The sequence below is a fragment of the Oratosquilla oratoria genome, chromosome 6 (genome assembly GCF_046742065.1).
Source record: "Oratosquilla oratoria isolate Oo_2021 chromosome 6, ASM4674206v1, whole genome shotgun sequence".
Lineage (NCBI taxonomy): Eukaryota > Metazoa > Arthropoda > Malacostraca > Stomatopoda > Squillidae > Oratosquilla > Oratosquilla oratoria.
This window is the reverse complement of record NC_134782.1, coordinates 15,321,149-15,343,350: the sequence shown is the minus strand read 5'-3', so window position 1 is coordinate 15,343,350 and position 22,202 is coordinate 15,321,149. Positions and strand designations below refer to the sequence as shown.

Here is a 22,202-nt window from a genome sequence, read left to right as displayed (position 1 = left end):
AATGGGTGGGAGTGGATTTTATGCCTCTTGACTTTGACTACCTCCCTTGTAAGATGGAAAAAGCCATTGGTATATGTATATATATGGAAAATTATTTCTTTACACCCTTTGAATATATAGTCTGTATTTACCAATTGTATTCTCTCTCTCATACATCCCTGTTTGCCCCAACATTCTTAAATTTGTCAAAGTTTGCTTGTTTTATTGGTGATTTAAACTTTATTTTCATTGGTCATTCCCCTCTTTAAAAATATTCATTTGATCTAAAAACTTCAATTTTCTTCTTATGTTGGCATAATTATCCATAACTGGTCCCCATGTTTCTTGGGGCATATGTTCCTTTTTCCACCCTACAACAATATTCATTTGTATCTACCTCTCTTCTATATTTCTTTCACTTCTTTTAACACCATTATCCCATTCTTCCTTCTTTTGTTATTTCACAATCTCAGTAGCATAACTTTGTCCAGGTGTACTTCTGCCCATCCTTGCTGTATTTCAACTATCTCTAGTATTTTCTTCATTTTTTGGAGTAATTTTTTTTTTCAAACATTTATCTCAACATATTTTTATCCATTTTTGCTTTATCATATTTACTTCTAAGGTATTGGCTGCATGTTATTGTGAGGTTTAAAATCTACTCAGTAGTGTGCACCTGAGACTTTAGGGTTTACATGGGGCACCCCTATGGACCAGAGCCACACATCATTTTATCTGTGAGAAAGGAAATCTCTATTCATAGAGAAATTATGCTACTTTATCATACTGTGACTGTCCCTCCATTATGTTATCCACCCACTTTTAATACTCTCCTGTACCACTTCTCTAAATACTCATTTCCTTTTTTTGCCAAACCCTGTGGTAGGGGAGAAAGAATACTGCCATTGAGTCTTCCCACTTCAGTTGTAAAAAGCAAAAAAAAAAAAAATGGGACATGTATGGGACTAGGCATCCTACTCTCTGTAGCACCAATGGGGACATTTCTAAAAAAAAAAAACAAAGGCATAAGAGGGTCTGGGAGGAGTTTTCCAGTCACAACCCTAAGGCTTGGGTCTTTTAATGTGCATGAATGTGGTACAGATGAGAGTAAAAGGGAAGAGATAGACAGTATGTTTGTGAGAAGAAAGGCATTGAGTGAAACTAAGCTCAAAGGGAGGGGCGAGTTTGAGTTTGGAAGTGCAGTTGGGAGGGTGTCAGGAGTGAAGAGAGGATGAAAGAGGGAAGGAGTGGCTATACTAGTAAGTGAAGAGATAGATAAGCTTGTGGTGGAGTGGAAAGAGGTTTCTTCAAGATTAATGTGGATAAAGGTGAAACTGGGAAGGGAGATGTGGGTCTTTGTAAGTACATATGGGTCTGGTAGTGAGAAGAATGTAGAGGAAAAGGAGGCTTTTTGGATATATTCAAATGGGTGTAGTTGGGAAGGTTTATGGGAGGGTTTAGATTGAGTGGATTAGGAGAGGAACAGAGGGAGCAATTGAAGAACAGGTAAGGGTTGCATGGATCAGATTTTTGTGGTAAGGCAGATATGTGAGAAAGCTTTAGTGAGAAATGTCAATGTTGTGGTATTAGGAGACCTCAATGCTAGGGTAAGAAACGAACCAATAGACGGAGTGGTTAGGAAGTGTGGAGTTCCAGGAAAAATTCACAGTGGAAAGATGATGGTGGAGATATGTCTAGAAAGAGAGCTAATCATAGCAAATACAGTGTTTAGGAAGAAAGTCATGCTTAAGTACACATAGGAGAGGGTGGTGGATGGATGGGTGGTAGATAGGGCTTTAATGGACTGTACAGTGGTAAACAGGAGAAGAGTAGGAAGAGTTTTAGATATATATGTTCTAAGGGGAGACAGTGAGGGAATATCAGATCATTTTTTGGAAGGTAAGTTGAGAGTGGAGGATAGATGGAGAAAGAGGAAAAGGACAGAAGGGAGGGAGGTGCTTGCAGTAAACTGCTTAAATGAGAAAGAAAAAAAGATGGTGTGTGGAACAAGGAGAATGGTAGGAAATAGAAGGAAGGGTAACGAGTGGTTGGATGCAGCTAAAAAGGTTGTAGAAGAGAAGAAATGAGCATTCACATATTAGTTACAAAATAGGATGAATCGTGAAAGGTAAAAAGAAAAGAGAAGTAGAGCAGATAAAGGAGGCAATGAGGAGAGCACGTATGAAATGAGGTAGTATGAAAAAAAAATTAAAGTAATAAAAAGATTATCAGAAGGAAATTATGAGAGGAAAGGGAGGCGAATCAAGTAGAGAAAAGGTAATAGGTGCAGTTGGAAAGATGACAATGGAAGATGGCACTAAGAGGAAGATGGGCAGAGTATTTTAGGGAGTTGCTAAATGTGAAGAAGGATAGGAAGGGAAATGTACTGGGAAGCACTAAGAAGGTGACAGTAATGAGTGAGGAAAATGGAGGAGAAATAAAGAAAGATGAGTTGAAAGTAGTTATTAAAATGATGAGAGCAGGTAAGGCACCATGGTTGGATGGGTGTCATGTGGAGTGTCAAAAAAAAAAAAAAAAAAGTACAGTGATGGTAGATTGGCTGTTGAGGTTGTTTAATGTTTGTATAAAACAGAGTAGAGTATTGGAGGACTGGAGGAGCACCTGTATAGTTCTGCTTTACAAAGGAAAAAGAGACATGTGTGAGTGCAGTAGTTTCAGAGGAATCAGTTTGTTGAGTGTAGTTGAGAAATCTTATGGTAGGGCTTTGATTGAGTGGATTAGGAGAGGAACAGAGGGAGTAATTGAAGAACAATGTGTGTTTAGGGCAGGTAGGGGTTGCATGAATCAGATTTTTGTGGAAGACTGATATGTGAGAAAGCTTTAGGAAAAGATAGGAATCTTTTTTGGGCCTTTATGGATTTGGTGAATTTGGAAAAGGCTTATGACAGGGTAGACAGGAAGGCACTGTGGGAGGTATTGCAGATATATGGGATAGGAGGAAAACTGTTAAGAGAAATCAAGAGTTTTATGAGAGTAGTAGAGCCTGTGTTAGAATTAGAAATGGAGCAGGAGTGGTTTGAGGTAAAAGTGGGACTTCCTCAGGGATGTGTTAGCCTTGGCTGTTCAATTTATACATGGATGGGGTGGTACAAGAGGTGAATGCAAGGGTAATGGGCTGGGGATTGGAGATTGTTAAAGAAAATTGAGAAAAGTGGTAAATAAGCCAGTTGTTGTTTGCTGATGACACTGTACTTATGGTACGATCAGAGGAGGGATTATGGATGATAGTGATGGAGTTTGGGAAGTGTGCAAACGAAGGAAGTTGAAGATAAATGTGGGTAAATGTAAGGAGGACTAGGCAGGATAGAGTGAGAATTGAAGAGGTGAGGAGGAGAGCGGGAGGGGAAAGGGAGTTGGGAGATGGGGTTGATGAAAGAGTATCAGGAAGGTTTGGACACATGGAATAAGTGAAGAAAGATTAGTAAAAGAAGTATGGAGGGCAGAGGTGGAAGGAGTGAACATGAGGGGGTGACCAAGGATGAGATGGATGGATGGGAAAGGGGCATTGAGGAAGGGAGAAGACAGATGATAGGTGTGAGTAGAGAATGGTTGTGTATGGATTATATTGTGATGCATGGGAGTAGGTGGGGGATGGGGGAGCATGTATGAATGATACTTCGACACAGCCTAAAGGGTTTTCTCCCCTTCTCCATTTCTACATAAGGGGATTGGGGGGGGTGCCAATTAAATGAAGCGGCCTTGCTGTGGATGTGCTGCGTCTTGTTACATTGCTTCTAACCCAGGGTAGTGGGCAAGATGCAGGGATGACCTATCATCCAGGAGGACCCATGAAAAGAGGGAGGGGTGGTGAATGGGAGTGGAGTATGTGTGGATGAAACACATGGGAGTGGATTCATGCCTTTGACTCTGGCTACCTTCTTTGCAAGGAGGGAAAAGCCGTTGGTATATGTATGGAGGGATGGGTGAGGGATGGGGTGTGAATAATAAATTGACACAGCCCAAGGGGATTTCTCCCAGTCTTCTCTTTTTCTGCATGAGGGGACGGAGAGGGGGTGTTGCCTATTAAATGAAGCAGCCTTGCATGGATGTGCTGTGTCTTGCTGCAATGCTTCTGACCCAGGGCGGCAGCCGAGATGCAGGGATGACTGTCATCCAGGAGGAGCCAAGAGAAGAGGGAGGGAGGGGAATGAATGAGAGTGGAGTATTTGGGGATGGAATGGATCATATGCCTTTGTTTTTTTGCTACCTCCCTTGTAAGGGGGAAAAAGACTTTGGTATATGTATGTATATTTATTTCTTATATATATACTAAAAGCCCTTTCCCCCTTATAAGGGGTGATGGCCATGTCAAAGCACACACACGTCATACATATTAACACCCATATAATGAAGCAATGGGGGTAAACCAGCTCCCAACAATGGAAGTACGGTCTCACTGCACTGCCTTTGACCCAAGCACTCCATAGATGGACTGGGATGACCCATCATCCACGAGGTGCAAAGAGTGGAAGGGTGATGAACAAGTTGTGGATGGGTGTATAATGGATGTATGCTTTGACACAGTCACCATCTTACAAGGGGGGAAAACTCTTTAGATATATACACTCACTATCCGAGTTACGACCTGTGCGACTTACGTCCACCCGTACTTACAACCACATTCAGCAGATGCCTACATGCACATATTATGAGTTTACTGGTTTACTGTACGTTTGCACGTGGCGTCCAGCATCCCGTACGACAGTTACGGCAGCACAGGACAGCATCTCACCAAGGTTGCGCTGTCTGCCATAATTATGGTATTTCTACCATAATTTAGTGTGTGTCTACCATCTACCATACATTGTCTACCATATACCATAATTTTACTGGAACTGACATTATACCGTATTTCGATTCCCAGTTCCCACTGATAATCAGGGCAGGTGGGAATGGTCAGAAAGGGCAGTTTTGCTAGATCGGTGATGCATGCTTCCCCGAAAGCCAAGACAGAGAGTCGGTTTACAGAAGTCCTGCATTCGTACTTTCATTCTGGTTCGAGCTCTCTATTGGTCAAAAGTCGAAAGCTGTAGTGTACAAACATGGATACAAATAGCTTTAACCCAAGTCTATGATATTCCTGGAGTTCTGAAGAATAATATCTTATATTCAATAAGACAATATATATTCCATGCATAAAATATTTATTTGATGAAATAATGTTATGCTATGATTATCGTTCTTTTCTTGCGAAGAGAGACCGAACGTTTTCGCATGGGAGGCGACGATTGAGCCCAGTGCATAGAAGCGAATCTTGTACTTGTTTTCATGTACATTTGAGGGAATTATTTTAAATGTTATTAAACCTTTATTACTTCAACCTCTTTTTATTAATTATGCTTCGACCAGCGGATACCAACGGATCCCCCATGGTGCCTCGCCAGACCTACTGCCTGATCTCTCCCTCGACCGTACGCACGAAGAAAGTGTAGATGACGTGCAACCAAAAAGTGGATTTTAATTTTTTTTGTTTTTCACATGCATATTTTCTATTTTTTATATTTTGTATCTTTGTGTTAATATGTATTTTCGGTCTCTAATAAGAATCCTGTGTAATATATTTTCTTTCTTTACCCTATCCTATTAATTTATTATTATTAATTTATTATTTAGTATAACAATCAAAGAGTATTGGATATTTTGCATACACTGAGAATGTTCTACAATGAGGCCACAAACGAAACATTTGAGCTGGATTTACGCTCTACATCATATGTCCTTGAGTATACACCTCGAATGTATACGGTCCGAGTTACGACCGTTTCGACTTACGACCGGTTGGTCGGAACCGATCTAGGTCGTAACTCGGATAGTGAGTGTATATATACAAACATATATATATATACATATATACAGTATATATATGTATGTATTTCTTTTGATCCCCCATACAATTTCCACCTTAATCCTGTATTTACACTGGGTGTCTCCTGGTTGCTCATTCTCATTGTCACTGGTAAGGAGTGATGTGCATTCAATAATAACACAAGTTTGTGTACCTGTGTTTGTCCACAGGCACAAGAGTATGTACCTGTTCATGCAGTGTTATGTGTACAGAAGCTCATTAAGGTGTTTAGGCACTTATGCAGAGACAAATAATATATTACTAATTGTCAATCCATCAGTCACTGACCAGGAGACTAGTTAGGTTCTTTAAATAATGCCATCAACCTAAAACTATGAAATCAATACAGCTTTCAATAATATATAACATTTCCCATGCAACAAAAGAAAATGCAGCAAAAACATAATAACTGAGGCAAACTATAACCAATAGAATTATGCAAAGTTAAACAAAAGCAGTTACCAAATTAATTTTAAATCAATGGGGGTAATTATACATAATATCAATGGCAAGTCAATGTCTGAGAATAGCAATTTCATATAGAAAGAACTATCATTGAACAACTTCTTCAACCTGTATCTAATTATTCAATCTGCTGAAGATATATTTCAATCTAAAAATCTGCATTCATAGCAAAAGCTACTTTTACTGTAAAGATTTCCTACTTTACTGCATAAATCTTTAATAAACAAATATATATGTAAATGTACACATTACATTTAACAATGCTAAAAACATGAAAAACATGTATACATATATATGAAATATATACACACATAAAATCATTACTGAAAAAAAGCATACACATAAAACATGCAAATAATAAATACCTTAGAGACCTTGAAAGCTTAAAATGAAATAAAACCATAAAGCTAGCAACAGCTTCCACTCCCAAAAATAGGTGCGAGTTGCATATTATACCCATTCTGAATATAATTTTCACTTTCAGAGTGATTAATTACTAAGATGGCTAACCTATTAAACTTTAACTAATAAGAATTCCAATCAGGAACCCCTAAAAGCATGCAACTGTATCCTACATCTCAGTGACATTCCTCCTAATAGCACAGATCTGGTACCAAGAATTCAAAGCAGAGAAGCTGCACTATGTTCTATGACCTGGTCAGCAGAAAAGCTATAAGGTCAACATGCAATATCAAACCCTGAATTATGGTATATATAATCATTAAGAGCACACACACAAAAGTACACGCACTCACGCAACAGCACACCCACCCACACATACATATACTAAAGTACATAAACATTTCATATACAAATCTATCCATTCATCTATATACCAAGAGCTCTTCACCCCTTACCAGGAAGGTAACCAAAGTCAAAGAGCACAAACCCACTCCCATCCATTTCATTCCCATCAATACCACTCCCATCCACCTCCCTTTCCTCCCTCTCATCCTATTTCCTCAAGGATGGGTCATCCCTATATCCTGCCCACTGCCCTAGGTCAGAAGCAATCCAGCATGACACAGATCATCCACAGCAAGGGCGCTTCACTTAATTGATGACCCCTCCTCTCCATCCCCTCATGCAGAAAAATAGACATGGAGAGATCCCTTTGGGCTGCATCAAAATATCATTCACACATAATCACTCCCTAACCCCCCCATCCCCCACCCTTCCCTTCCTTGCATCACAGTATCATCTATACACAACCACTCTCCACTCACCCCTATCTCCTTCCTTCTCCCTTCCTTGCTCAACAGACATCCCCCTCTTGCTCAAAACCCCTTTCACCCCATCGGTTGTCCCCTCATCTTCACTCCATCCACCTCTGCTTTCCACATTTCTTTTACTAATTTTTCTTCAATCATTCTTTCCATGTGTCCAAACCATCCCAATACTCTTTCATTAACACCATCTGCCATCTCCATATACAAATAAGACATTAAACCACCCCTCCTATCTTAGCACCTCAGAGATGATGGGTGACACAGTTCCCCAAAACACTGCTTGGTTCAAAGACAATGCAGCATGGTACAACCCTGCCAAAAGAGGGCTTAAATTTGACCAGGGTTTACTCCCCCCTTGCTTCACAGTATATCAACCATCTTTATTCCATTAAATTGATTTATGAAACATCCCTTCAGACAACATCATCTCTTCATCCATTCACAATCTCATTCCATTCACTCCTATATTTTGCAAGCTCTCCTCCCTGATCAAGAGATATTCTCCATGCACCCTTGGCCCCATTCACTCCATCCATCCACCTCATTCTTCCTCTCAATCTCATTCCATACACTTCTGCTTTCCACACTCTTTGCTAGTCTTTCCTCATTCATTCTTCCCACATGTCTAAACCACCTCAGTACTCTTCTCTAACTAATCCAGCAGCTCCCTTTTCTATCTCACATCTTTCACTCTATCCATTCTTGAAACACCTGTTTCTCAATCACTTAATCTCAAAAACATTCAGACTTTTCCTCCATCTTTATATTCAAAGTCTCTGTTCCATAGAGCACCATGGGTACAACCACTCCATAAAAAACCTTGTCTCTCCACTCATCTCCAAATATGTTTCTTGTAACATTCTTCGTTCCATCCAAACATCTACTAATTTCTTTTACTTTATAATTCACCTCAACAGCCATTCCTCCATTCACTATTACATGCAACTCCATTTTCTTAAGCCTTTCACCCTCACACCCATATTCAACCTGCACCTGTCAGCATTCCTTCAACCATTCACTACACATCCTTTTATTCCCATCTATTTACCTCATCACACACACTATTCTTGAACACTAAAATAATTCTTCCTTGGAACACACCCTTTATTTTTTCCTACTTCCACTTTCTCCCTCTCCTTCAATATACATCTCTTTCTGCTTTGCCTGTAACTCAATCTCTTCCATTCTTACTCAATTCACTTTCAGCAACTCTGCCTTCCTTCCTTGTAAAGCCAAACATGTCTAATACTAATAAAAAAGCACGCAACAGATTAACAAACACTTGTTAATTCAAGAATATTTATTCAAGCTTTAAATGTGATCTGCTAAATTTAGATAAAATGTTAATTTCTTTTCCATAAGTCTTCTCTAGAAAAATAGATTTTACAAAAAATTATATCTACATGAATAAAATTCTGAAATGAGGATGAAAATAATTATATAAATAGCCACGATACCTGCCTCCAAGAAGCATCCGTATCACAATGTCACAATATATGTGTGGTGATTTAAAATCATAATTGTGGTCCCTAACTCACTTCATATAATTTATATGCAATAAATGAAACACCATCATTTTAAACCATTAACTAATGAAATGGCATAGAAATATTTACCTGTCATCTGGAGAGTTTGGCACCCGTTGTTTGTCTGTTACTTGTTTAGCTGTTCTTTCAGCTGGCACAGATATGCTGCGGCTAAATTCCTGCTGATTCCCAAGCCTTATCACTTTCTTCTTCCGACTAAGATTACTGCAAAGATATTCAAGATTTGTTTGCCCATGTGGGAAAGCATATGTATGCCTATAATGTACTATTGAACTAAGAAGAAATGAGGATGGATACAAGAAGTAGACAATGAGAGTGAAAGCAAAACATTAGGTGAGGGAGGCCAAGAAGAGATCAAAGAGGCGAGATTGACATTTGGCCGAGAATTTTTATGAGAATAAGATTTTGGAAGGAAATAAAAGAGTGATTGGAGGCAAATGAGGTACAGAGGAGAGGGTTAAGACTGCAAATTGACATCCTACAATAATCTCAATTTACCATGAAAACAATATCTTTTCCTTGAGTTACTTGTGGGCAAATTCTGTGGCCACTGCCACCTTAGAAATGTAGATCTCCCACAAAAGAAACCTGGAGTCATGCAATGACTGATTTGGAAAGTTGTGAATCAATTCACTTCATTAAATAGTAATATCTATTCCTCAACCTAAAACATACAGACTTCTGAATAATGTACTAACTCTGTGAGGAAAGTATCTTCCAAGAGCTGTGCAGCTGTGCATCGTTGCATAGGATCAGGCTCAAAGCAACGTAGAATAAAGTTGTGAGCTTTGTCACTTAGCTCCTCTGGGATATCAGGATGCACCTTGTACAGCCCAACCTGCAAGATGATCAGAAGCATATTTCTTTATTCAAAGTTGTGGTCATTGCAAATGAAGAAGACGAAATAGAGTAAAGAAAGGAGAAGGGAGGGGAAGGACATGGGGGTATGTGAGGGAAACAGGAACTGGAGTAGGGACAAGTGTTGGGGAAGAGGAATGGGTAACGGAAAAATAAAAAAAATAAAGAGGAAAGGGCAAGATGAAGGGTAAGGGGCCATGGGAAATGGGATGGGGTAGGGAAAGGGAGAAGAGAGGAGGAAGAGGCAAAATATATGGGGAAGGGGATATGAGACATGGAAACAAGAAAAGGGGGAAGGGGACACTGGAAACAGAAACAGGAAAAGAGGGAAGGGGGATGAGGAAGGGGAAGGAGAGGGGGAAGAGGAAGGAGAAGAAGGGAGAAGAGAGGAGGAAGGGGGCAAAATACAGGTGGAAGTGGAAAGGAGAAATGGAAACTCAAAAAGGGGAAGGAGAGGGGGAGGGATAGCAATAAGCCTTTGTAGCCTGACCTAACCTCCAGCCAAAGCCTACCTTGAACATAGCAGCTTCTGCCGACCCAAGTTCAATGAATGGTGGTTTTCCTGTGGCCATCTCTACAATTGTACATCCTAGAGACCAAATGTCGGCCTGAAACAATCATCTCATATTAGGTAAGTTTTAGGGTAAATATATATGATAATGTCTACAGAAATTCAAAAACATACACAATAAGGATTCATGCAACTATCTGACTCCCATGTATCATTTCTAAATTAAAAAGTGCATCCTATGAAGAAATTTGCTGTCCAAATTCATATTGTCTCCTAATGAAATGTTCTACTAGTCAACTAGTAAGAGGACAAAATACAGGTAGCTTACCGGTGCTCCATATCCTCTGGCACCTTTGTCTATGACTTCAGGAGCCATGTATTGTAAGGTTCCTGTGAAGGTTTCTGTACTGAGACAGATTCCTGCTAAGCGCTTTGACGTTCCAAAATCGGAGATCTTGACCACACCAGTGTATGTATTGACTAGAACATTATCCCCTGAAATAAAAGAATTATATTCAATAACAGGGAAATACTTATAGTACACATACCAAAGCCTTTTCCTCCCTTACAAAGGGTGTAGCCAAAAAACAAAGGCATAAAATCCATTCCCACCTTTTCCATCCCCTACACCAATCAGAGCTGGGATGTCTTCAACAGTGGTTTGAAAGCTGTAAAAGAAAGTAATTAATGTATCAAAATATATTGCCTCTCATCATTACCTACCTTTAATATCCCTATGTACTATCTTCTGATCATGAAGATATTTCAGTCCTTCTAGGATTTGTTTGGTATAATAAGCAATGGTTGCCTCATTTTCCTTAAGGGGTCCCCATTTAGACCTGAGAAGAGCTGATAAACTCCCACCAGGCACTTGTTCCATAAAGATTTTGAAGTAACCATCTTCAGATGCTGTACCCAAGTACTGTACAATGTTACGATGCCGAAGTTCCGAGTGAAGTTTAATTTCCTCGTGGAGTGGCTGGACCTCCCTACAAATCAGAAAGAAGCATAATAACCCATCTTATCTGTCATTTCTATAAGATGGAAAAGCCCTCTTGGTAGATAGGTAGGTAGGTATTTTTATGTATGTATTTTTATGAAGAAAGACTAGTAAAAGAGGTATGACCCATCACCCAGGAGGTGCCAAGATAAGAGGGAGGGTAGAGGGTGGAGGGGAGTGGAGTGTATCAGGGATGGAATGGGTGGGTGCCTTTGTTTTTTGGCTACCTCCCTTGTAAGGGGGGAAAAGCCTTTGGTATATGTATGTATTTTTATGTATGTATGTATGTACAATGTTCAACAAAAGAAGTGCATGTCATGAAAGTTAAACATAACAATTACCTAGAACTACTGTGTGATCACCTACCAGAGGCTTTCAACTACATTGGGGCTGCAAAATCTGTGAGTCAGAGGCTTAATAACTGTCAGGTAACTTTTTATAAAGGACCTTCCTGGCAACAGTCCTGATTTAAAATCCAATGGAAAATGTCTGGTACCTCATCAAGAGCAACCTTTAAGAGAAGGATGTCAGCTCTGTACCCAAACTGTAGGCAGTCATCCAAGAATCCTGGGATAATCTGAACACACAGTACCTTGATGACCTTGCTCTGTTCTACCAAGACCTTTCCAGAGAGTACATATATACATACATATACCAAAGGCTTTTTTCACCCTTATAAGGGAGGTAGCCAAAAAACAAAGGCATAAGTGTTATAAATTAAGTATAAGGAGTATGTGTGGATGATATTTTGATGCAGCCAGAAGGGATTTCTCCCTGTCTCTTTCTGCATGTGGGGACAGATAGGGGGGTTGCTGATTAAATGAAGTGGCCTTGTTGTGGATGTGCTGTATATTGCTACATTGCTTCTGACCCAGGGCAGTGGGCAAGATGCAGGAATGTCCTGTCATCCAGGAGGAGCCAAGAAAAGAGGGAGGGAGGGGTTATAATGGGAGCGGAGTATGTGGGCATGAAATGGGTGGGAGTGGATTTGTGCCTTTGACTTTGGCTTCCTCCCTAGTAAGGGGGAAAAGTTGTTGGAATATGCATGTATATATACCTTTATTTTAACTGATTATTTACATTTCTGTTGTGTGGGTGGTGGGGGGCAGTCACTTCTTTTGTCAAGCATTGTATGTATGTATGTAACAGTCACCTGTTAACTCAAATTTTTCTTGCCAAGAACCAGGATCCCTCTGATAGTTGGGACTGGTCCCCAGGTTCTCCCAGATCTATTGAGGTCTGTCTTATGTGACTATGGGACAGAGGTCAACACAATACACCTACGATGTTGTCATGTTCTTGAACACCTAAAGCTCTATAGAAATCTTTGCCAGATACCTTAAACTTCTGGATTAAGTGACATCTGTGAAGTAAATTGATTAAATAAAAGCTTAGTCCACTATGAAGAACAGGTATATAAACATGAAGCACAAATAATAATGACTACTCAAATCATAGTAATTCATCTTGCAGATTAAAAAACCTGAAGCAGCCTAAGTGCAGGTAAAGCACTACTTTAGTGCAACTCTTACTCTATACAAAAAATCCTTAAATATTTCCTGAATCAATCACAGACAAAATCTCCTTTCCTTTCATCCACACACTATGAAAACAATTGGTCAAATCAATCTACTTACCCAATATTTTTCTCCGGAACTTCTTTGACAGCGATTCTTACTTGGGTATTGAGATCCCTTGCAGCATAAACAACACCATAGGTTCCTTTGCCTAGTACAACACGCTTCCCATTATCTTCCATGTCATACTCGTACTGAAATTGCCCAGAATAATTACATGAATAACATTTATCTTTTAGAAATCAATATGCAATACATACAATTGGAGGTTAATTTATTCTATCTTGCTGTGGATATACTGTCTTGCTTCTGACCCAGGGCAGTGGGTATAAGACTGGGATGACCCTTCATCCACAAGGACCTAAGATGAGAGGGAGGAAAGGGTGGTTGAGGGGGGTGGAATGGGGAGTGGGTGCATGTCTTATGGCTTGGCTATCTCCTTTATAAAAGGGGGGGAAAACCCTTGGTATATGGATAGACACATATATACATATACCAAAGGCTTTTTCCCCCTTACAAGGGAGGTAGCCAAAGTCAAAGGCATAAATTCACTCCCACCCATTTCATCCCCACATACTCCACTCCCATTCACCATCCCCCCCCTCCCTCTCTCTTTTCTTGGCTCCTCCTGGATGACAGGTCATCCCTGCACCTCACCCATTACCCAGGGTCAAAAGCAATCTGGGTGTTCAACAAACCTGAATTGGTCCAGAAGAAAACTCAGCCTCTAGATCCATAACAGTGCCCTTCTGGTCTGCTGTGAGTTCCAGAACAAGACTGAAGAAAATTGAGCGACAATGTTCAGATGGGAAAAACATCTGGAAGTCATCAGAGTTTTCCTGCACATATAGAAACACTGCTCGTTCATCTCTTTTATACAACCTGGAAAAAAAATTAAATTCAAATCATCAGAAAATATCTTTGGCACTCGAGATAAAAAAGCATATGCATGTGCAACAAGAATTCTATTCATTCCATTATATCTATACATACATACATGCATACACCAAGGGCTTTTTCCCTCTTAAAAGGAAGGTAGCCAAAGTCATCCCCACATACTCCACCCCTCCCTTCCTCCTCTCTTGGCTCTTCCTGGATGATGGGTCATCCCTGCATCTTGCACACTGCCCTGGGTCAGAAGCAATGCAGCATTATATCTATACTTTTCTAAATATGATTCAAAACCATTAACTATTTTGAGGCTTCTGAGTACTTCCAGTAACATCACTTTTGTGTTGCAATTCCATTTCTTTATCCTTGTGACCACACACACATATCTTGTTAATTCGGAAACTTAGGAACCAATGATGGGTTGTGGTGGCCCTACGACGCAAAGGTCAGAAAGAATCATATCCTTGCCATTAGTCTCCAAGACCTACAAACACCTGGTCCCCAACTGGAGGTGCAGCCCCAAGGGGCTGACACTTGGTCTCTTTACCAATTTCAACTACATTTCTTCCACTTTTCACACAAGAAGAGCTACTTACTAACAAGCGATCTCATTTTCTTACTACTATATCCCATTAACATGGAAACAACATACAACAGTTTCAAGTCCCTTCCCAGACAGATCTATGGGATGCCATAGGGACTGTTGCCAGCTGCCATAGGGTTGCGGGTTTCTAGTCAGTGAAACTTTAGGTAACCATTGTCATCATTATTTGGAGAAAATATGTTAATAATCTCCCCCATCTTTTCCAGTTTCCACATGAGGGGTCATTATGCAAGTGAAGCAGCCCTGCTGTGGATGTGCTGTGTCCTGCTGCATTGCTTCTGACCTGAGCAGTGAGCAGGAGACTGGGATACACCCTTCATCCATGAAGAGCTAAGATGAGAGGGAAACAAGGGTGGTAAGATGGGAGTGGAATGTGTGGGAGTGTGTGTGTGTTGACTTGGCTACCTCCCATATAAGGGGGAATAATCCCTTGGTATATAGATAGATACATACATACATATACCAAGGCTTTTACCCCCTTCCAAGGGAGGTAGCCAGAAAGGGAAAGGCATAAAAACACTCCCACCCATTTCATCCCTAAATACACTCCACACCCCTCCCACCCTCCCTCTCATCTGAGCACCTCCTGGATGACGGGTCATCCCTGCACCCTGCCCACCGCCCTGGGTCAGAAGCAGTGTCGCAAGACACAGCACATCCACAGCAAGGCCGCTTCATTTAATCGGCGACCCCCCCCTCTCCGTCCCCCTTTGCATATAAGGCGAGGACGGGGAGAAATCCCTTCGGGCTGCATCAAAATTTACTCACACATACTACCCCACCCCCCCCGCCCATTCCTCATGCAGTCACAACATCATCCATATACAACCATTCTCCACTCACCTCTGTCTTCCGTCCTCTCCCTTCCTTCCTCAACAGACATTCCCCTCTTCCCCAAAGCCCCCTTCACCCCATCCATCCACCTCATCCTAGGACGTCCCCCTCATCTTCACTCCCTCCACATCTGCCTTCCATACCTCTTTTACTAGTCTTTCTTCACTCATTCTTTCCATGTGTCCAAACCATCCTAATATTCTTTCATCAACCCTATCTCCCAAATCCTTTTTCACCCCTGTTCTCCTCCTCACCTCCTCATTTCTCACTCTATCCAGCCTAGTAACCCCTACCATACTTCTCAGACACCTCATCTCAAACACATTCAAACTCCTTCTCTCTTCTTCTCTTATGTTCCACGTTTCTGCCCCATACAGTGCTGTTGGCACAATCACTCTTTCATACAGTCTCCTCTTCGCATCCATTCCCAAATGTCTATTCCTCATTACACTCTTTAAACCACCAAGGCATTTACTCGCTTCTCTTCACTCCACCTTTTCCTGCTACACTTGCACCCAAGTATCTAAAACTATCCACTTCCTCCAGTCGCTCTCCCTTAATGTTCACTTCCAGTCTACTGCCACTTTCACCCCTTGTACATCTCATCACCTTACTTTTAAAAATTGCATCCTTCTAAACTCTCCAGTCCTTATTTTAGAAACCCCAGAGCCCCGGTAGTATTAAATTAGCAAGGATCAAGTGTAAGACCATTATACTTACGTTACACTTTTAACACTTGCAGCAGTAAAGAGCCAGTCATGCACTTTTCTACATTCTCCTTTCATCTGGTCAATGCACAAGTTCCAAAGTTGGATACTCTTCTCCTCAGCTCCAAGGTTGACAGTAATATAGCTTGGGTTGTAGTAACTCGTCTTGTACCTCAGAGATGGAGGTTCTAAGATCAAAATCTAAAAACAGAGAAGAAAAGAAAATTATACATATGCATGTACATATATACTTCACCAGGATGACAAACTCCACACATATCACCTAGCAGTTGATATAGCAACCATCATGGATACTGAGCTACCAAGAATTCTTTTTTTCTTAAATATGTCTAGGAACATTTTAGAAGGCATATGGAATATGTTTCAAATAATCAAAGTTTGAAAAACACCATTTGGTTGTGGTAATAGCTCATGAAAAGCACATAGGTGGATGATAAAATGACCCTTATTATTCCAGCATTACGGCTAATTTTACAAAGAGAATACATCCATTCCCTGCTGGAAATATTTAATGATCATTATGTTACAAAGCTCTCTGTGAGGGGCACCGTCCTAGCCTTCCGATAGGGGGGAGTTTGTGACATTAAACCATATCTATTATTTTTATTCCACAGCAAGGCCACTTCATTTAATCAGTGACCACCCCCTCCTCTCGTTGCATTGCTTCTGACCCAGGGCAGTGGGCGGGAGAGATGGATGACCTATCATCCACAAGGAGCTAAGATGAGAGGAAGGAAGGTGGTGGATAGATGTGGAATGGTTGGGTGTGGATCTGTGCCTTTTAACTTGGCTACTTTTCTTATACAGGGGAGAAAACCTGTTGGTATCTAGATAGACATTATTATCATTACTATTATGGATGGAGTGAACCTCAAGGGACAACCGAGGGTAAGATGAATGGATGGGGTGAAAGGGGAGCATTGAGCAACAGAGGAACATCTGTTGAGCAAGGAAGAGAGAAGGCAGGGGATAGGGGTGAGTGGAGAATGGTTGTGTATGGATGATATTTTGATGCAGCCCAAAAGGATTCCTTCCCCTTTTTCTCTCTCTTCTATGTCTGTCGAGCATGGAAGGGAGGGTGGAGAGGTTGTGTGTGGATGATATTTTGATGCCACCTTCAGGGATTTCTCCCTGTCTTCTCTCCAATTTCTGCACAAGGGGGCAAAGGGGGGTCACTATGTAAGTGAAGCTGCCTTGCTGTGTACATCCTATGTCTTGCTGCATTACTTCTGACCCAGACAGTGGACATAAGATAGTGATGACCCTTCATCATCAAGGAGCTAAAATGAGGGAAAACAAGGGTTGTGGATGGGAGTCGGTGTGTGCCTTTGACTGGCTACCTCTCTTATGAAAAAAAAAAAAAAAAAAAAAAAATCGTTGCCTGCAACAACATTTCTGGTGAAAAAGGAAATGGGGTCACAGCGATCTTTCCTAATCTCGGGAACCAGTAGGGTTCTGAGTTCTGAGAGTTTTGTACCTCCAGCAGCCAAGCAGTTTAAGGCACCGTCTCGGTAGCCTCTTGGCCTCAGAGTGGTAGGTTCGAGTCCTATGAGTGACGGTCATAAAAATTATCTGATTGATGTCGCTGTCCACTAGCAAATTTCTTGCACATGTATATATATATATATATATATATATATATATACACACACACACACATCTCCTTTGGTATACATATTAATCCCTTATCAATTTTCCCTTCCCCATCACTTACTGGAAACCTGATCATGTCAACAGGTTCAGTCTGAGTGGCTTCCACAAAGAAGTCCATCCAAAAGTTAAAGATTCTCTCCTCAGGACCTGGCTCTGTGTCTTCTGGTTTCTTACGGAAACGATTAATAAGCATAATGTTCCCTATAGTTGACTTCAGGTACCTGTTAATAAACAGAACAAGAACACTTAGTAAAGCAAAAACTGTATCAATCATCCCTCAATCACAATCAAGGAAAAGTGAGACTACAATACCTACCACAGTGCCTTCATGTCTACCCTGTCATAAGCCTTTTCCAAATCCATAAAGGCCCAAAAAACATCCTTACCTTTTCCTAAAACTTTCTCACATATCTGTCTTACCACAAAAATCTGATCCATGCAACCCATTACATGTACTAATTTTTAATCAACCAGCATGTGAATCTATATATTAGAAACTTCAGATATTTCTGGTATTTTGATAGCCATTCAATAATATACATATCTGGTAATACTCACCAATTTGGAGGTTTTAATTTAAACATACAATCAGCAGCTTGTATGGCCTTTCCATAATCCTCGGCTAACACACTTATTTCAAAAAAGGTGGCCACATCCCAATATTCTTGTAATGAGGACAATGACCCCTTTTTCCCAATAAGATTATTCAGCACCATACCTGTAGAATTAGTGTGTTAAACAGAATACAATAGTTCCTAATTCCATATAGTTAACTATCAAATTTATCAAATAATAATGAAGAACATTATCTCAGGCATACAATCTTAAAGAAAGAAAGAAAAAAATTCAATCATCACTAATTTCCTTCATGTCCCACTCAGTTCTTACCAATATGCTGTAGTTCAGAAGATTTTGAAAATTCACTGCCTCCTATGACCAAGAGAGTAGCTAGATTGATGCCAGCATATTCATTTGGCTGCACTTCAAACCCTCTGCGATACCAGTAAATAGCATTATGCAAACTCTCCTGGTCTGTATGCTGAGATTCTATGAATTTGTCCTGCAAAAGATATGAAACATATCCATTAGTGACCTCTTTATTACATAAGAACATAAGAATAAAGGAGACTGTAAAAGACCATAAGGCCTACACTAGGCAGCTCCGTATCCATCACCACCTGTCATCCCCATCCATAAAGTTGTCTAATCGTTTTTTAAAACAACTGATAGTTTCAGCGCTTACTACATGGTTACTAAGTTTATTCCATTCATCGACCACCCTATTAGTAAACCAATTCTTGCCTATTTCCTTGGCTTGTAGATCACACTTGGGTGTAATGTGCACCACAATGTAAATAATTATCAACTCGTGTTTTCCAGGGCCAAGTCATCACTGCTATACCCCATCTCTGATGAAAACAACCTGTGACACCCCTTACCATACATAATCACCCCTAATTCTACATTTGTGGATTTGGAGGCATTTACTTAATTGTAATATACATTATAAGGGTACAATTTGTAGGGTCCCTTCTCTGTGTTTCCATTAGTCAAACCTAACATCAAATTTGTTTATGTAGTCTGACTGGACCATTTCTTCTTCCATGTTGTATCATCTACAACCCAAGTAGTGCAGCAAGGAACAGAGATAACCCTTCACGAATGAGATGCTCAGATAGGAAGAGTATTAAATGGGTTTTGATGTGTATGAATTGGGTGTGTGCTTTGACTCAGCTAACCCCACCTCCTCCAATTATGAGAGTCCTCCCACCAAATTCACTTCTTGGGCTGGCCACTGTCTAGTTCCAAATGGAGGCAAGGGTTTTGTTGGATTTTGAAGACAGGTGGTTGGTAACTGATTCTCTCTCATGATTGAAGTTTACTCATTACTAGTTCAACAGGAAAGTTATATCCAAGTGAAATATGCTAGTGATAATCTGAGCAGGTGGTCACGAGCTTGATTCCCATGACCCACTGCATACTTCTTGTGTTGGTCCCCCAACAGCCCTGGCCAAGTGAGGAGGTGACCCAAACATCAGCCTAAAAAACCCAGTAGGTTTGCTGCAACTGACAGGGCTTGCTCTACCAGGGATTTCTCACTTCCCACTTTGTGAGAGCAGGACAGGTTAATTTTTTTAATCATATCCCTACGTAAAGCTAAAGCCATTATTGTATTCATAATTGTATTACCTTAACATGTCAACAAAGGCTTACCTTATATATTCGGCCACACAAGCAGACCATATCAGGAACTACATTTTCTTTCTTCTCAAGTGCCTTTGTGATAACAGTCAGTGCCTTTTCACGGTCCCCTTCCTTATTACGCCTGGAAATCCACATCAAATTAATATAATACCCAAAATTGTACAATCTAATCTAATGAAATGACAAAACAACAATGCATTATGAATTAGTTTGATCAATCAATCCAGTGCCCTAGGAAACTGGCCAGATAACAGTTAGTTTGATTAATAGTTGTCTGGAGTGAGCAATGGTACTGGTGATTTCTGTAGAAGACCTCCATTCTATTATTTCTAAGCTATTGATCTAGTTTGTCTAAGTAAGCTTGGGAATTCTTTGCAGCTATTTTGTAGGTGTTATGCAGTCATTATCATCATTATCTACATATGTGAGTGCAACTGACCTGCATGAACACTATCTAAAAAGCCTTATCTAAGTACATTGCAACCACTACCATTCTGTCAGCTTTTACTTTTTTAGTGAAACCATCCAGCTGCTGTTGGGTAAGATTTGTTTCTACTTAATTTGAAGCAAAGTAAAACAATATTAAGTAATTATAAAGCTACCTGGTCTCACTGGTAAAAACATCAATAACTCCACAAAAATAGTTACTATAGCTGAAATATTATAAAATTAATTTGGTGAATATGAAGGCAGACCAAATATAGATGGAAACAAAATTACAAAAACAGTGCATACATATACCAAAGGCTTCCCCCCCTCCCCTCATATGGGAGTTAACCAAAAAACAAAGGCATAAAAACCACTCCCACCTATTTCATCCCTATCATAATCCACTCCCCTCCACCTTCTTCCCTCCCTCTTATCTTGGCTCCTCCTGGATGACGAGTCATCCCTGCATCTTGCCCACTGCCCTGGGTCAGAAGCAGTGTCACATGACAGCACATCCACAGCAAGGCCACCTCATTAAAGCGGAGAACCCCCCCCCCTCTCCATCCCCTCATACAGAAAAGGAGAAAACAGGGAGAAATCCCTTCGGACTGCATCAAATTATTTCTCACACATACTCCCTCCCCCCCTCCCCCACCCATTCCACCTCATGCATCACAACATCATCCATATACAACCATTCTCCATTCACCCCATCTTCTGTCCTCTCTCATCCTTCCTCAACAGACATTACCCTCTTTCCCAAAACTCCTTTTACCCCATCCATCCATCTCATCCTAGGTTGACCCCTCATGTTCACTCCTTCCACATCTGCCTCCCATACCTCTTTTACCAGTCTTTCTTCACTCATTCTTTCCATGTGTCCAAACCATCCTGATACTCTTTCATCAACCCTATCTCCCAACTCCCTCTTCACCCCATTCTCCTCCTCACCTCCTCATTTCTCACTCTATCCAGCCTAGTAAACCCTATCATATGTCTCAGGCACCTCACCTCCAACACATTCAAACTCCTCCTCTCTTATGTTCCATGCTTCTGCCCCGTGCAGCGCTGTCGGCACAATCACACCTTTATACAATCTCCTCTTAGCATCTATTCCCAAATGCTATTTCACATTACATTTTTTAATCCCCCAAGGCATTTACTCGCTTCTCTCAATCTACATTCTACCTCCACTCCTTCCTTTCTTGCCACATTTGCACCCAAGTATCTAAAACTATTACTAACAATAAAAGCTAGCTGTGCTTAATTGTATACACTGAAAATATATTAAAATCATCAAACCATAAAAATAATGTTGTAACATACCTATTTAGAGCAAATCCATACAAGAAACATATGGCATGTGTACTAATGTAGTGATTCCGGTTGGGAACAGTTTTGAGATCTTCCACAAGCTGTACCATTGCATCATAGTCCTGTGAAACATGTATCCTTATTATAAGGAGGAAAGTGCCTTCAGTAAACTTTGGTATATTTATATTCTTCTAACAAGGGGGGGGGGGTTCAATGGTGTATACTGTACATAGGTACCTGCTTGTAGTGAGCCTGCAAGATGGACGGCAGAGAGAATCATCTCCCCACTACCTATTTTCAAAAACTGTCAACCCTTATCCCCACCTCCAAATGGAAGTATTGCAGTCCTGGGGTTGTTAGCATTCAAGTCTCCATACCATGACCAAATATCAATCAACATCAACTGTACTTTCAACATAAGGACAGCTGACAGCCAGTGACTGCTCATCTTATTACTTTCAGATGGTGATAGAAACAGTGCCACACTAATACAAAGCAAACAAGAAGAAATC

The 22,202-nt window shown here is 40.6% G+C and overlaps 1 protein-coding gene across 11 annotated transcripts in view; it reads right to left on the bottom strand.

The window, feature by feature from the left end:
- The window catches only part of Ask1 (apoptotic signal-regulating kinase 1), a 75,937-nt gene that overhangs the window by 31,822 nt on the left and 21,913 nt on the right, over positions 1 to 22,202 (bottom strand). For all 11 annotated transcript variants that reach the window (XM_076186492.1, XM_076186495.1, XM_076186496.1 and 8 more), the window contains exons 6-18: positions 21,703 to 21,812; positions 19,957 to 20,068; positions 18,631 to 18,802; positions 18,301 to 18,460; positions 17,804 to 17,963; positions 16,082 to 16,269; positions 13,731 to 13,914; positions 13,093 to 13,226; positions 11,179 to 11,444; positions 10,784 to 10,950; positions 10,457 to 10,552; positions 9,785 to 9,924; positions 9,156 to 9,290 (exon numbers count right to left, since the gene is read on the bottom strand). In XM_076186492.1, the coding sequence (XP_076042607.1) occupies positions 9,156 to 9,290; positions 9,785 to 9,924; positions 10,457 to 10,552; positions 10,784 to 10,950; positions 11,179 to 11,444; positions 13,093 to 13,226; positions 13,731 to 13,914; positions 16,082 to 16,269; positions 17,804 to 17,963; positions 18,301 to 18,460; positions 18,631 to 18,802; positions 19,957 to 20,068; positions 21,703 to 21,812 (2,024 nt within the window). The remainder of the gene's footprint in view (positions 1 to 9,155; positions 9,291 to 9,784; positions 9,925 to 10,456; positions 10,553 to 10,783; positions 10,951 to 11,178; positions 11,445 to 13,092; positions 13,227 to 13,730; positions 13,915 to 16,081; positions 16,270 to 17,803; positions 17,964 to 18,300; positions 18,461 to 18,630; positions 18,803 to 19,956; positions 20,069 to 21,702; positions 21,813 to 22,202) is intronic.